This window comes from Impatiens glandulifera, chromosome 4, assembly GCF_907164915.1.
Source record: "Impatiens glandulifera chromosome 4, dImpGla2.1, whole genome shotgun sequence".
NCBI lineage: Eukaryota > Viridiplantae > Streptophyta > Magnoliopsida > Ericales > Balsaminaceae > Impatiens > Impatiens glandulifera.
This window is the reverse complement of record NC_061865.1, coordinates 10,882,465-10,899,866: the sequence shown is the minus strand read 5'-3', so window position 1 is coordinate 10,899,866 and position 17,402 is coordinate 10,882,465. Positions and strand designations below refer to the sequence as shown.

Below are 17,402 nucleotides of genomic sequence, written 5' to 3'. Positions count from 1 at the left end.
TTTTATTTTTGGTGAATATAAATCCATCTTCTTCTTCCTTTGACTCCAATCCAAAATCTTCCAATTTCTGCTGCTACCCGTTTTCTCTTTCTACGTTCAGAAATCATCCATTTTCAAGATTACAAACCCAAAACTTGATCATGACAATGCAACAGGATCACCAATCAAAGATCTTCTACGATCTATCAAATCTCATCCTAAACCTTCTACGATATCCTCCAACAACGATCTCTTTATCGGATCATCGCCAGATCGTTAGAAGACCTCCACCAACGTTACCCCCGATTTCCCCCGCTGGGTTCGCGTCTATGATGCTTGGAATGTCTTTGGCCTTGATGTTATGTGGGTCGATTACGTTTTTCATTGGTTTCCTTTTGATGCCTTGGGTGATCGGATTGATTATGTTTTTATATCTTGTTGGAGTTGTTTCTACTTTTTCAATGCTTGGAAGGGCTATTTTTTGTCACACTATCACTGATCCTCCTTCGTCTTCGACTAAAGATGTTCCTGGTAAAGTAAACCCTAATCATAATCATGCCTCCTCTGTTTTCGATTATGAAACCCTAATTCTGTTTTCTTGTTTTTTGATTCATTTAGTTGTTGATCAGTTATAGTTACTTGTTGGGTCTATATGGAAATTGTTGATCTATTTCATAATCATGATTCAAATCAAAGTGATTCTTATTTGGCAAGATTATTACTTTGATCACCATTCAAATGATTCAATTGTGTTCTTTTCAATCTGTAGTCTTTAATATTCATATTTATGACCGCATAGAGGTCAAAATGTCACGAGTTCAATTCCATCTCGGAAGACCGTCATAGAATCGAGTTATTGTGCTCTGCAACTGAATTATGAGTTTAATCGGATCAATTTTTGGGTTGACTTTTGATAATAACTTGCTACAATTTGTTTAGTTGTAAATAATTTTGTAAATAGGCAATATTTAGGTAACAATGTATACATAAGAATGTGTATGTGTTTTGAATGTTTTTAAGTCGAAATTAGCAAGTTAGTACGATAAAATTTTGTCTTCACTTCAATTTAATGCGTTTTTTTTGTGAGAATTAAAGTCAATATTCTCTCTAATTACTCTTCGTCGCACTTCAATTGAAGGTGTTCTTAGTAAAATCGAACTTGATTCATGGGTGTTCTTTAATATGCGTTTCTATAATTATATTCTTTATAATTACTTCTCGTCATACTTCAATTTAAGGTGTTTTGAGTAAGAATTGAACTTGATTGATAGAAATGAAACGGTTAATTTGTTTAATTTTAGTTCTTTCAATCTAATCTAATATATCTAAATTTGATTAATTGCTCGATTTGTAGCTTGGAAGCTATTGTGAGTTGGGTTTGGACCTTGCTCAATTTGCAGCTTGGAAGTTCTCGTGAATGGTTCTGGACCGTAATCACGACCTACCTCGTGTTTCAGCAGGACTCTCGAGTTGCGTCGTGCGTACATGAAAAGAAAACGGAAGTAGTAGCAGTAATATATATTTTTTTTTTGGAAATTATTATTGAAACATATGGTGGGATATAATATTTGATGTATAGCTCCTCTTGTGTTTCCCTTCATTTGCAAAAGAACAAAAAAAAGAAGAGGAAATCTCCTCCTTGTTTGTATTCACTCTTATTGAATAAGATCTTGAAAAACACATACAACTATTTCATTTTTTATTTTTAGCTTCAATCCATTACGAAAACATTCTAACAACAAAACAAACCATGATACCTTTCAAAAGATCGATCAATTCCCCGACAATAACTAGCCGGCATAAACATGAACTTTGACGGCTAGAAGAAATATGCAAACAAGGGAAAAGAAGAGCAAAGTATGGACCAATATCGATGCGCCGCTTGTCTTGAAATTGCCAAACTCGACGCATTTGGTAGTTCCCGGCACCTGAAACAACAGTCCCGGAGTTAAGAGGATGAAGAGTATAACTGCCACCAATACTGGCCCCCAATTCAACATCTTTGTTTATGATTGTGTGTTACAAATTAATTCAATGAAATGAATTGATAATAGTATACTGTAGCAAATGAATGTGAATGGATGTATTATTAATAGTAGAGTAAACTTAAGGGATAGGCAATGAATTTATGGTGGAAGAAAGAAAACATGTTTAAAGAATCAAGCTAACTAGGATTCATACTCCACCGACCCACTTTTTTTTTATTTTAATGGAAATTAGCTTGTTAGGCTAAAAACCAACCCTCATCAAACTTAATAATAATAAATAAAACTAAACATGATACAAGCTCCAAGTTTAGTATACCACTTACCTTTGAGAATTATTATTTCTTTCTAAAGTTAAAACTGGAGTGACTGGAGTGAGAAAATTATCGATATTAAAAGTATATCGAAAATACCGCACTATAATATATCGAAAATATCGACGTATACCGAAAAAAAGGTAAGGTATGATACCGATACCGTAATTATTGATACGGTAAAAGTATGAAATTTTTAAAATTTTGGTATATCGAGATATACTGAAATATCCCAATAGTATTTATAAGTTAATATATATATATATATATATATATATATAAATATATATATAATATAAGGAAATAATTAAATAGATTTGAAATTAATTTAATTATAGAAATATAATATTTGAATAATATCCAAATATAATTATACGGAAATATTATTCAATATATGCAATCTCTACCTTACCGATGGGATTAAATTTTTTTTTTAAAATTAATATAGATTTTAGGTATCAAAGGTATAATACTGATATCGTACCGAAAATAAGATAAGGTATACCGAAATTAAGGTAAGATAAATGTATGAATTTTTGTATACCGAAATTATCGAAACAAAGTATACCAAAATCAAGGTAAAGTAAATGTATACATTTTTTTGCATACCAAAATTTTAGGTAAAATATAAAATATAGATAAAATATTAAAATATATACCGTAAGAACCTACCTTAGCTAAAATAAATAAAATTGATGGTATAATATGAAGAATTAAATCATGAAGAGGGAATTTGATTTTTAGTTTGTTTTATTATAACTAGGACAGCCCAAAGAGTAGTCATTATATGGAGAAAAGTCAAGATTCATTTTATTATTAGGGATGATTTAATTGTCCTTCGGGAAAACTACCAAAAAATTATGAAAATGATAAAAATTAAAACTAATCTAACAGTTGAAATACAAAAATAAATAAATATAAGTTATTGATAATGTTAGGGCCATATTTGTAAACACTTGGGCCTTGGCCCATTCCACCTAATGAAACATTAGCCTAACAAACATTAAACCTTAATTATAATTTCTTTTTAAGCAATATCATAATTACTTATTACGAAAATATTTTATTTATACTTATAAACTTGCCAAATTTCTTTTTTATTATTATTTTTATTTTTATTATGAGTAAGACGCGGGTCGCAAATTTAAAATCTTATCTTCCCTTTTTCTCTCCTTATGATTTATTAATGAGAAATGATTAAGTAAGAGAATTTAGTGAAAGAATGAAAAAAATCAAATAATTTCTTTATTTTCTTTATTTCCTCCCACTTTTTACATTTTCCAAATGAAGGTGATGCCAAGTCATTCCCTCACTAAATTTCCTCTCTCTATCACTCCTCTTTCTTAATTTATTTTTTTTAGAACATAAATTTTATTAATCTTTATTAGTTTTCCTATTTAATTTCTAAATTTTATTAATTTTTTTCCTTCTATACACCTAAATTAATCACTAATCTTGGCTATAAATATTATTTAACTTAAACTCTAAATCACATGCCATAAACTAATTATATAAATATATATTCATACAAAAAAATAATAATATTATTATTTATAAATATTAATAATTTAAAAATATCTTAAATACCTCTAAACTTTATACCTTAAACTCTAAATTAGATAAACTAAAAAATTATATTAATATATATATATATATATTAATATAAAATATAAAAAAAAATATTATTATGAATAAATATTAATAATTAAAAATAATATATATTTATATAATAAAATAAAAAATTTGTAAATAAAAAAATTGAAGAGATCAGGGAGAAAGATGTGGCTCCAAATTAGTGTTACCTATTCTTACTCAAATATTTTAATATATAAATTTGTATTTTTGTATGTGGAGTTAGTTGAAAATTTTCTTATTTTCCTCTCTTTCATATTTTAATATCATTCTTTATTTTGTTCGTCTTAAATTTTAATTTTTTAATATTTGATGAAATATTTAAAAAAAATTAAAATTTATTTTTCATATTTAATCAAATAAATTATTAATATTAAAAAAAACACATTTTAATAATATTTTGAAATTTTTAATGCAGTATATATGTTTTAGTTAAATATTGTAATGCAATTTAAACAATTTTTTTTTTTTAATAACATCCTTTTCATAAGGGGCGATATGAAAATACTTTGATAGTATAAGGGTTTATATAGGTTTGAAAGGAATAATTTATAAGGCGTATTTGCAGGGCGGCAGAAGCTATAAACCCTAATTCTTTGTAAAGGTTTCAATCACTCTTCAATCATGAAATCAATATCTTCCAAAAGGAAGATTCTTAGGATGACGATGAACCCTAACGAAGACAAAGAGGATCGAATCAGCGGGCTTCCAGACCACATCATCCACAATATTCTTCGATTTATACCCATTAGAACCGCCGCACAAACTATGATCCTTTCACACCGTTGGAAGAACGTTTTTTCTTCCATTCCCGACCTCGATTTCACAACCATCCTTGCTTCTCCGCCTCCTTTGGATTTCTCATCTCATTATATGATTGAATTTGACGAGATGGTCAATGATAGAGACATCAATTTCCTCACCAACACACTATCTCTCCGCAACAACAACTTTACTATCAGAACCCTAAAATTGATATCTTCTCAATTGAGTTGCATGGCCTTCAAATTCATAATGATATACCCCAAATTCATTGATATTGAAGAGCTAGACGTGAGGGTACATGACACACATTACTTCAATATCCCGTGGAGCATCATCAGACGTGTGAGAGTTTTAAAGTTAAATATCATGTTTTTAAACTTTGATCGCGTTATTAAACCGTCATTGATGAAGAGAGAATTCAAATTTCTCCACACAATGACCCTACACAAGGTATCTTTCCTTCTTCTTTTCCATGATAATCACGTATTCACAGATACCTTGTTTCCGTGTTTGAAGAAGTTGAGAATGGAATGGTGTTTCAGTGTGAAAAAACTTACCTTAAGATGTAGTGGGTTGAAAGATTTGGTCATAAAGAATTGTTGTGACCTTAATGAATTGGATATCTATGGATTAAACTTAGAGAGATTGAAGGTAGAAAATTGCTTTAAATATATCTCCGATCACACTAAGGTCAAGATCATTGCTCCTGTAATGAAGGTTCTTAAATGGGTGAATGTTCATTCAACTCTTACTTCTTTTCTCTTGGAGAAATCATATCTATTGGAGAAGGTTATCATTGGTTTATTATATAAAACCATCCTTATACCACCCAAAGATGCACAAGAATTGTGCAATATGATGAATGGTTTATCTCATGCTAGGTTTTTAAAGTTTAATTATGCATCTATTGAGGTATGTACACTACTCTACAATAATCAATTGACTCTTGTCTTACAAACAATGTAATTTGATTTTTTAAAAATTTTATTGTTTGTTTGACAGGTTTTCTCATTAAATAAATTTATTTTAAAAAATAAATTTGAGAACTTAAGAACTCTCGAAATTACCCTAGAATATTCTCGCTTGAATGGCTACAACAACTTTTCAGCTATTGCTACACTATTAAAAAACTCTCCTTACCTAGATACACTTGTCATCACAATTGATATAATATATATGGGATGGCATAAGTGTCAGGTGAGTATTGTTCTAGTATTGTTTTCGCCACTAAATTATTTATTTATTAATCTAAAGTAACTCTCATTACTTTCCAAAATAGCTCAATACTTTTTTATGTGTTTTAGAATTGATTAGTTGAAATTGTATTAACAGATGAATGACTTAAACAACGATAAATATTGGGAAGAACAACTTTTGGAAATGCATTCTTTTCTTAATCATATAAGGAAGGTTAAGTTGGACGTGATTTTTGAATCTTATGAAGACAATATTAGTCTTGCAAAGTTTTTACTAAAGAATGGAAAAGTTCTCGAAGAAATGGTTTTGTGCATCGGATTAAATACTCTAATAGGATTGGCTCGTCACAAATTGATGAAGTCTGATTTAATGGAATGTTCTTCGGCATCTTCTAAAGCTAAGCTAGTATTTCAATAAATTATCATTTCGTTTTTTTTGATTTAACATCTTTAACCTTAAAAAATAATAATGATTTTATTTCACATTTATTGACATTAATGCATATTCTTACCTTATTGATAAAAAATATATTGAATGTTAAAAATTATACATAAAGTTGATTATCTAGGGTTAGATTGGTGTTTGGTTAATTATTTTCATGTTCTTCGTTTGAAGTTTGAAGATGCATGTAGACTTTTATGTTATTATTGTAACTAGCATGTATCCTATGCATTTGCACGAGTAATAATATAAAAATCGAGAAAAAAATATTACAATAAAAATGTTGATGGACGGGTCAACCTACAATCCGACTCAAATATCCATTTACTCTCACATATATTCAAATTAACTACAGTTTTTGACTCGGCAATCCGGACACTTTAAAAATTAAGCATCATTATATATATATATAGATTTGAATGTTTTTAATTATATTATTCTTGGAAGCTACATAAATGTCTTTCTAGAAACTTACTTTTAAAAAATATACACATATTTTATAAGTTTGGGTGGTCACACAATTAATTTGTTAATATTAAATCCGTTTTTTTTTACATAATTAGGTAGGTTAATCTGACATAAACGTTGGTTTTTAAATTAGGGTGATGATAGTGATAACAACAAGGTCAAAATCATTGCTCCTATATATAATGAAGGTTCTTAAATGGGAGAATGTTCATTTAACTAGTAATTCTTTTTTCTTGGAGAAATCACATCTCTTGGAGAATGTCGTCATTGGTTTAATATTTGACAACTTAACCAGTGATGACATTATACCACCAGAAAATATACACGACATGATGACGGCTTTATCTAATGCCAAGTTTTTAAAGTTTAATTATGAATCTATTGAGGTAAAGTACACTACTTTATGATAACTAATTAACATTAACTATTGTCTTACACTTACTAATAATGTAATTTGAATGTTTTTAATTTTATTGTTTGTTTGACATATTTTCTCGTTAAATGATGTCGTCATTTTAGAAAATAAATTTGAGAACTTGAGAATTCTCGAAATTACCATAGAATATTCTCACTGAATAGCTACAACAACCTTTCAGCTATTGCTAGACTATTCAAAAACTCTCCCAACCTACATATACTTGTCATCACAATCAACAAAACGTATATTAAATGGGTTGAAAGACAGGTGAATAATGTTCTCACTCAATTATCTATTTATTAATCTAAAACAACTCATTATTTAATTTGCTTTTTTAAAATAGCGCAATACTTTATTTTGTATGTGTTTTGGAATTGACTAGTTGAAATTATATCAACGGGAAGAAAGGACCGACGATAAATACTGAGAAGAACAACTTTCGAAAATGCGTTCTTTTCTTAATCATATAAGGATAGTTAAGTTGGATGGTTTTTTAGTATCATGTGAAAACAATATTAGTCTTGCAAAGTTCTTACTAAATAATGGAAAAGTTATTGAAGAAATGGTTTTATGCGTTGGATTAAATACTAAAATGGGAATGGATCGTCGAAAATTGATTGAGTGCTTTAATGAAATGTTCTCCGACATCTTCTAAAGCTAAGTTTGTATTTCAATAAACTATCATTTCATTTTTTTCCTGCTAATATCTTTAACATTAAATAATTAACTATTGTTTTATTTCACATTTATTTATATTAAATACATAAGGTTGGTGATCCAGGGTTAGACTGATGTTTGCTTAAATTTTCCATTGTTGGTTCTATTGGAGTATGTTTTACCCAAATGATTCAGCTGTACTCAATTTAAGATCAAATTTAATAAAAAAGTTGAAATAGAATAATTCAATTAAGCTATATATATATATATATATATATATATATATATATATATATATATATATATATATATATATATATATAGTGAAATGATTAGGTGAGGGAAATTGGTAAGAGAATTTGGTGAGGGAATGACTTGGCATAATCTTATTCGCTAAAAAAATCATCTCTTTTATCTCTTTCCTTCCACTTTTACATTTTCCAACCAATGAATGTGATGCAAAGTCATTCCCTCACCAAATTCCCTCACTCTATCACTCCTTATATATATATATATATATATATATATAAAAGAGTAATAACCTTGCGACGCCTTGCATGTTTTTCTTCTTAACTAGAATGTCTAACTGGGATTCATATTCCACCGACCCACCTTTTTTTTAATGGAAATTCTTTCGGATAATAAAATATCGATATAGAATTTTTTAGAATTATTTTTCATATATAAATATCCAACACTTGAAAGGCCTTATAAACACTTTTTTTCTTTCTTTTAAATGTAATGAAGTTTATTTATATAAGATTAATTATAATTTAAATCAGCATTTATAAATCTATATTATTTATATAAAATTGTTTCCAAATAATTTTTTCAGTCAAATTCTATCTCAACCAAGATACAATTTTAAGAAATATTATCAAATGAGTCTTTTATAAAAATAAAATAAGAGAATTTTAGTTGAATAAATTAATTTTGAATAAAAATAAAATAAAACAAAAAAACTAAACATGATACAAGCTCCGAGTTTAGTATACCACTTACCCTTTGAGAATTTTTTTTTTTCCTTTTCTTTCTAATGTTAAAACAAATAAAATTGATTGTATGATATGAAGAATTAAATCATGAAAAGGGAATTTGATTTTTGGTTTGTTTTATTATAACTAGGACAGCCCAAAAACTTGGAGCAGTCAATGATATGGAGAAAAGTCAAGATTCATTTTAACTATTTTATTGTTAGGGATGATTTAATTGTCCTTTTGGATACAAAATTATGAAAATGATAAAAATTAAAACTAAATACAAAAAAAATAAAATAAAATACAAGTTATTGATAATGTTAGGACCATATTTGTAAATACTTGGGCCTTGGCCCATTCCACTTAATGAAACATTAGCCTAACAAACCTTAAACCCTAATTATAATTTCTTTACTTATTAACTATATTTATTCATGTACGAAAATATTTTATAGCGAATCTGTGGCTGCAAAGTTATGCAAATTTAAAATCTTATCTTTCCTCTTCTCGACTTATTAATTTATTTATTTTTAATTTTTAATTCTAAATTTTATTAATCTTTATTAGTTTTCCTATTTAATTTCTAAATTTTACTAATTTTTTCCTTATGTAAACCTAAATTAATCACTAATCTTACTATAAATATTCTTAATCTTAAACATTATACCTTAAACCCTAAATTATATACCTTAAACTAATTATATAAATATATATTCATATAAAAAAACTAATAATATTATTATTTATAAATATTAATAATTCTTAAACCCTAAATTATATACCTTAAACTAATTATATAAATATATATTCATATAAAAAAACTAATAATATTATTATTTATAAATATTAATAATTAAAGTACCTTCAATACTAAACTCTAAACCTTAAACTTTATATCCTAAATTTTATATCATATACCTACACAAATTATATATTAACTTTATATCATATATCTTACAAAAATTATATATATATATATATTAATATAGAATATAAAAATATTATTATGTAAATATTAATAATTAAAAATAATATACTGTATATTTATATGATAAAATAAAAAATTTAGTAGAAAAGGATGAGAGAATATAAAATTTTAAATTTGTAGAATTTAAAATTAACCTCCTTACTCAAATATTTTAAATATATAAATTTGTATTTTTATGTGGAGTTAGTTGAGAAGTTTCTTATTTTCCTATAATCATATTTTAATATTATTCTTTGTTTTGTTCGGCTTAAATTTCAATTTTTAATATTTGATAAAATATTTAAAAAAATAATTATATAAAATTTTATTTTTCATATTTACTCAAATAACTTATTAATATTAAAAAAAATAGAGGAGTGATAGAGAGAGAATTTGGTGAAGGAATGACTTGTATTTCATTGGCTGAAAATTGTAAAAGTGGGAGGAAAGAGAGAAAAGAGAGAAATTATTTGATTTTTTAGCGAATAAGACTATACTAAGTCATTCTCTCACCAAATTCCCTCACCTAATCATTTCTCAAAAAAATATTTTAATAATATTTTGAATTTTGTAGGGCAGTACATATGTTTTCAGGGTGGAAAAAAATAACGATATTAAAGGTATATCGAAAATACCGTACCATAATATATTGAAAATATTGATTTTTAAGGTATACGGAAAAAAGTAAGTATGATACCGATTAATACGGTAAAGATATGAGATTTTTAAAATTTTGGTACATTGAGATATACCCTTATACCATACCGAAATAGTATTTATAATATATATATATATATATATATATATATATATATATATATATATATATATATATAATACTTATAAGAAAATAATTAAATAAATTTAATATTAATTTAATTATAGAAATATAATTTTTGAATAATATCAAAATATAACTATACTAAAATATTATTCCATATATGTCTCTCTACTTTACCGATAAGATTGATTTTTTTTTAAGTTAATATGGTTTTAGGTATCAAAAGTAAAATATCTAAATTAAGTTATACCGAAATTAAAATAAGGTAAATGTATTAATTTTTTGTATACCAAAATTAAGGTATATCGAAATCAAGATATACCGAAATTAAGGTAAGATAAAAGTATGCATTTTTTGCATACCGAAATTTTAAGTAATGCATAAGCCTATAAGGTATTAATAAAACATTAATGTACTTATCCCTATATGTTTTAGTTAAATATTGTAATGCAATTTTTTTTTAATAAATCCTTTTAAGAGGGGATATATGAAAATACTTTGATAGTATAAGAGTCTATATAGGTTTGGTAGTGGTTTTAAATAAATAATATAGGCGAATTGCAAAGGCGGCAGCACAGAAGCTATTAACCCTAATTTTTTTTAAGGGTTTCAATCACTCTTCATCAATCGATCAATAATCACTCAATCATGAAATCATTATCTTCCAAAATGAAGATGCTTATGTTGACGATGAACCCTAACAAAGACAAAGAGGATCGAATCAGCGAGCTTCCAGACCACATCATCCACAATATTCTTCGATTTATACCCATTAGAACCGCCGCACAAACTATGATCCTTTCACACCGTTGGAAGAACGTTTTTTCTTCAATCCCCGACCTCGATTTCACAACCATCCATGTTTCTCCGCCTCCTTTCAATTTTATGGCCAATGATAGAGACATCAATTTCCTCACCAACACTCTATCACTCCGCGACAACAGCTTTACTATCAGAACCCTAAAATTGAAATCTTCTCAATTGAGTTGCATGGCCTTCAACTTCATAATGAAATACCCCAAATTCATTGATATTGAAGAGCTAGACGTGAGGGTACAAGACACACATTACTTCAATATCCCGTGGAGCATCATCAGACGTGTGAGAGTTTTAAAGTTAAATATCATGTTTTTACACTTTGATCGCCTTATTATACCGTCGTTGATGAAGAGAGAATTCAAATTTCTCCATACAATGATCCTACATCAGGTATCTTTCCTTCTTCTTTTCCATGATAAGCACGTATTCACAGATACCTTATTTCCGTGTCTGAAAAAGTTGAGAATGGAATGGTGTTTCCGTGTGCAAGAACTTACCTTGAGATGTAGTGGGTTGAAAGATTTTATCATAAAGAATTGTTGTGACCTTAATGAATTGGATATCTATGGATTAAACTTAGAGAGATTGAAGGTAAAAAATTGCTTTGAAGATTTCTCAGATCACACCAAGGTCAAGATCATTGCTCCTGTATTGAAGGTTCTTAAATGGGTGAATGTTCATTCAACTCGTACTTCTTTTCACTTGGAGAAATCATATCTATTGGAGAAGGTTATCATTAGTTTATTATATAAAGCCAACCTTATACCACCAAAACATGTACAAGAATTGTCCAATATGATGAATGCTTTATCTCATGCTAGGTTTTTAAAGTTTAATTATGCATCTATTGAGGTACGTACACTACTCTACAATAATCAATTGACTCTTGTTTTACAAACAATGTAATTTGAATTTTTCAATTTTATTGTTTGTTTGACAGGTTTTCTCATTAAATGAATTTATTTTAGAAAATAAATTTGAGAATTTAAGAACTCTCGAAATTACCCTAGAATATTCTGACTTGAATGGCTACAACAACTTTTTAGTTATTGCTACACTATTAAAAAACTCTCCTTACCTAGATACACTCGGCATCACAATCGACAGAATATATACGGGATGCCATAAGTGTCAGGTGAGTATTGTTCTAGTATTGTTTTCGCCACTAAATTATTTATTTATTAATATTATAAAGTAACTCTTTACTTTCCAAAATAGCTCAATACTTTTTTTTATGTGTTTTGGAATTGATTAGTTGAAATTGTATTAACAGATGAATGACTTAAACAACGATAAATACTGGGAAGAACAACTTCCGGAAATGCATTCTTTTCTTAATCATATAAGGAAGGTTAAGTTGGACGTGATTTTTGAATCTTATGAAGATAATATTAGTCTGGCAAAGTTTTTACTAAAGAATGGAAAAGTTCTCGAACAAATGGTTTTGTGCATCGAATTAAATACTCTACTAGAATTGGCTCGTTACAAATTGATGATGTCTGATTTAATGAAATGTTCTTGGGCATCTTCTAAAGCTAAGTTAGTATTTAAATAAATTATCATTTCGTTTTTTTTTTGCTTTAACATCTTTAACGTTCAAAAATAATAATGATTTTATTTCATATTTATTGACATTAATGCATATTCTTCCTTATTGATAAAAATATATTGAATGTTTAAAATTATACATAATGTTGATTATCTAGGGTTAGATTGATGTTTGGTTATTTATTTTCCATTATCGTTTGAAGATGTATGCTGACTTTTATGTTATTATTGTAATTTGAATGTCTTTAATTATATTATTTTGGAAACTACTTAAATGTCTTTCTAGCTGCAACTTACTTTAGAAAAAGTATATACATATTTTATAAGTTTGGGTGGTCACTCAATTAATTTATTAATATTAAACACGATTTTTTTTTACATAATTAGGTAGGCCAAAATGACATAATGTTGTTTTTTAAATTAGGGTAATAATTTATTTCATTTAAGTTACATTAACAATTAATTTCTAAAATTGCATTCTTTACCTAATACTACAATTAAGTTGGATAGAAATAGGGCTGTTCATCGGTTCGATTTTCGGGTTATTCGAGTTTTAATAAATTTTAATTAAACCGAACCGAATTTGAATTTTTATTTTATTTTTTGAAATAAATGAGAACTAGCATAACTCAAATTAAATTGCAATAACCGGGAATTGAACCCTACCGTGATAGGGTACTATTCTACCACTAGACCACTGATGTTTTTCTTTCTTTGTAATTTTATTATTAAATCTTGAATTCAAATATTATAATTTGATTATTTTGACTTTTTTTTTTGAAAACAAAAGAGAAAAAAATACAAAAGTTTAAGATCAAATCCAGACAATTTCTAGATTTTACAATGAAACAATAATTGAATTACAGACAACAACAATCAATTAACGTCTATATCGTTTTTACTTTGATTTTACTTGTGACTTTCTCAAATAAAATATCCCATATTTTGCAGAACTTTCTATTCTCTTCATTCTTTTCAATTCCTCTCCAAGATTGAATGAGTGCATTTTCATCTAAAAGTGTATCTTCCCAAATATCTTCAGCAGTTCTACTTCTTCCACTATGAGTTCTTAAATTTATTTATTTCTAGATATTGTATATTACTACTCCAAAATAGCATTTCAACATGCTTAAATAGAATAATCTTCTTTTTGTTTTATTCTTCATCCACTTTTGAATTTCTTCTCATGCTCCTGGAAAGTTGATGATGTTCATGTGTGCAGCATACCTTCTCCATATTTGTATTACAAAAGAGCATTTCCCAAATAAATGGTTTATGCTTCCTCAACTCTCGAACATAGGACACAGTTGATATCAGGAATGTTTATGTATTTTCGAATTATGTCTTTTGTTGTCAACATTTTCCTGTATACCAGCCATAAAATAAATTGGTGACGAGGAATAATCTTTGAAGACCATACCACATTATGTCAATCTAACTCGTGTCCTCTTGTTCTAACCATTTCCCATGCCTTTCTTGTAATGAACTTCTCGTTGCTTTCTGTTTTCCATCATATTTCATCATTTTTTTCATCTGCCTCATTAGGTTTAGGATTCTATCACCTTCTAGAATACGCTTCAAAAGTGAATCACATTTACCTTCATAGACGTCTCTAAATGTGTACTTGATGTATTCTCTTCTAACTCTGTTTCCTTACATTTCTTCTTAAACTAAGTTTGGAAGAATAAATAATAAAGAATGAATTCGGTGTTCGGTTTGGTTTTCGAGTTGAAACTCAAACTCGAAAATCAATTCGAAAACCGTATTTGAATTCGAATTGGTTTGAAATTCAATTCAAAAATCGAAAATGAAATTCGAATTCGGTTGGATATTCGGTTCAGACCAAATATTGAACACCCCTAGATAGAAAGATATATAAATCATGATTTTGGGCTTTGCATTGACGTTGTTTTGATATTTTCTTACTTAATTTTTTTAAGGTGAAAAGTCTACACTAGTAGAAAATAGGTCTTCTGTAACGACTCCTAGTAACGGCGTTCGAACTCCCTTACTAATATTTTTTATCAGTAACGGTTAAATTAAGTCGTTACAAGTATCAGTACATCAGTAACGGTTATATAAACCGTTACAGATAAGAAGAGATATCTGTAACGGTTTTGGAATAAAACCGTTACAGATATGATATATGTAACGGTTATAAAGGAACCGTTACAGAAAGCGAGCCGTTTTATCAACATCTACACTAGTATCTGTAACAGTTATAGAGAAAACCGTTACAGATAAGGCTTCAGTCTAAGGTTTTAGTGAGTGATATCTGTAACGGTTTTCGATGGAAACCGTTACAGATATAGTATCTGTAACGGTTAAAAATAAAACTGTTACAGAAAGCGAGCCGTCTTTTCAACATCTCTGCTAGTATCTGTAACGGTTATAGAGAAACCCGTTACAGATAAGGCTTCAGTTAAAACTTTTGGTGAGGGATATCTGTAACGGTTTTCATCAAACACCGTTATTTGGAATCAAGATCAAGATCTTCATCACTCATTCATGGAATCAAGATCTTCCAAAAATAAGATGCGTATGATGACAATGAACCCTAACGAATATAAAGACGATCGTATCAGCGAGCTCCCAGATCACATCATCCACATTATTCTCCGTTTTTTACCAATTAGATCCGCAGTCCAAACTATGATCCTTTCACATCGCTGGAATAACGTTTTTCCTTCCATCCCCGACTTCGATTTCACAACCATCGCTGTCGCTTCTCCTTTGGATAATCCACCTCATTTTGCAAGTGAACTTATCTGGATGGAACCACGATCCAAGTTTAGAGACATTTATTTCCTCGACAACATTCTCTCCCGACGAGACAACAACTTTACAATCAAAACCCTAAAATTGAAATCCTCTCAATTAAGTTGTATAGTCTTCAACTTCCTAATGAGATACCCAGCTTGAATTCATCGGTATTGAAGAGCTAGACGTGAAGGTCAAGAACAAACCTTACTTCAATATCCCATGGAGCATCATTAGACATGTGAGGATTTTAAAATTAAATATCATGTTTTATGACCGTCATTGATGAAGAGAGAATTCAGATTTCTCCACACGATGACCCTATATAAGGTATCTTTCCTCCTCCTTTTCCATGATAAACAAATATTCACCGATTCCTTGTTTCCATGTCTGAAGAAGTTGACATTGAAATGGTGTTTCTGTGTAAAAGAGCTTACCTTGAGATGTAGTGAGTTGAAAGATTTGATCATAAAGGGTTGTGGTGACCTTAATGAATTGGATATTTATGGACTAAACTTATAAGTGAGATTGAAGATAAGAAATTGCTTTGATTGTAGAAATAGTACTGCTAACAACAAGGTCAAAATCATTGCTCCTATATATAATGAAGGTTCTTAAATGGGTGAATGTTCATTTACCTCGTACTTCTTTTTTCTTGGAGAAATCACATCTCTTGGAGAATGACAACTTAACCCCAGAAAATATACACGGATTGTATAACATGGGATTGTCTAACATGATGACTGCTTTAATTATCTAATGCCAAGTTTTTAAAGTTTAATTATGAATCTATTGAGTTATGTATCTACTTTACAATAACTAATTAACTATTGTCTTACACTTACTAATAATATAATTTGAATGTTTTTAATTTTATTGTTTGTTTGACACATTTTCTCATTAAATCATGATGTCGTTATCTTAGAAAATAAATTTAAGAATTTGAGAGCTCTCGAAATTATCATAGAATATTCTTACTTGAATGCCTACAACAACTTTTTAGTTATCGCTAGACTATTCAAAAACTCTCCCAACCTAGATACACTTGTCATCACAATCAACAAAACATATAAGAGATGGGTTAAAAGGCAGGTGAGTATATAATGTTCTCACTCAATTATCTATTTATTAATCTAAAGTAACTCATTATTTTTCTTTTTTAAAGTAGCGCAATACTTTATTTTGTATGTGTTTTGGAATTGACTAGTTGAAATTATATCAACAGGAAGAAAGGACCGACGATAAATACTGGGAAGAACAACTTCGGGAAATGCGTTATTTTCTTAATCATACAAGGATAGTTAAGTTGGATGGATTTTTAGTATCGTGTGAAAACAATATTAGTCTTGCAAAGTTCTTACTAATGAAAAAGTTCTTGAAGAAATGGTTTTGTGCGTCGGATTAAATACTAAAATGGGAATGGATCGTCGAAAGTTGATTGAGTCTGCTTTAATGAAATGTTTTCCGTATTTCAATAAACTATCATTTCGATTTTTTTCCTTTTAACATCTTTAACATTAAATAACTATTGTTTTCTTTCAAATTTTTTACATCTTTAACATTAAGTTTAGTTCAATTAGAGAATGTAGTTTTTCACTTTTTTCTTTAGTTGAAGATGCACGAGGACTTTTATGTTACTATTATAATTTGAATGTTTTTAATTATATTATTTTTGGCCGCTACATAAACATTAC

General features: G+C 28.2%; 4 protein-coding genes across 4 annotated transcripts; 3 read left to right on the top strand and 1 right to left on the bottom strand.

Moving 5' to 3' along the window:
* The first annotated feature begins 50 nt into the window (after window positions 1–50).
* Window positions 51–1,677, top strand: LOC124936051. Its single transcript, XM_047476504.1, has 2 exons — window positions 51–510; window positions 1,334–1,677. Exons 1-2 carry the CDS (start codon window positions 141–143, stop codon window positions 1,348–1,350), a joined length of 387 nt encoding a protein of 128 aa, XP_047332460.1. The 5' UTR covers window positions 51–140; the 3' UTR covers window positions 1,351–1,677.
* Window positions 1,596–2,104, bottom strand: LOC124936052. The gene has a single exon (XM_047476505.1). It carries the CDS (start codon window positions 1,977–1,979, stop codon window positions 1,770–1,772), a length of 210 nt encoding a protein of 69 aa, XP_047332461.1. The 5' UTR covers window positions 1,980–2,104; the 3' UTR covers window positions 1,596–1,769.
* Window positions 2,105–4,570: 2,466 nt separating this feature from the next.
* Window positions 4,571–6,289, top strand: LOC124934706 (putative F-box/FBD/LRR-repeat protein At4g03220). Its single transcript, XM_047475224.1, has 2 exons — window positions 4,571–5,587; window positions 6,008–6,289. Exons 1-2 carry the CDS (start codon window positions 4,571–4,573, stop codon window positions 6,287–6,289), a joined length of 1,299 nt encoding a protein of 432 aa, XP_047331180.1.
* A 4,961-nt stretch (window positions 6,290–11,250) lies between these two features.
* Window positions 11,251–15,399, top strand: LOC124934705 (putative F-box/FBD/LRR-repeat protein At4g03220). The gene is made up of 4 exons (XM_047475222.1): window positions 11,251–12,252; window positions 12,341–12,535; window positions 12,674–12,939; window positions 15,294–15,399. Exons 1-4 carry the CDS (start codon window positions 11,251–11,253, stop codon window positions 15,397–15,399), a joined length of 1,569 nt encoding a protein of 522 aa, XP_047331178.1.
* Window positions 15,400–17,402: the final 2,003 nt, after the last annotated feature.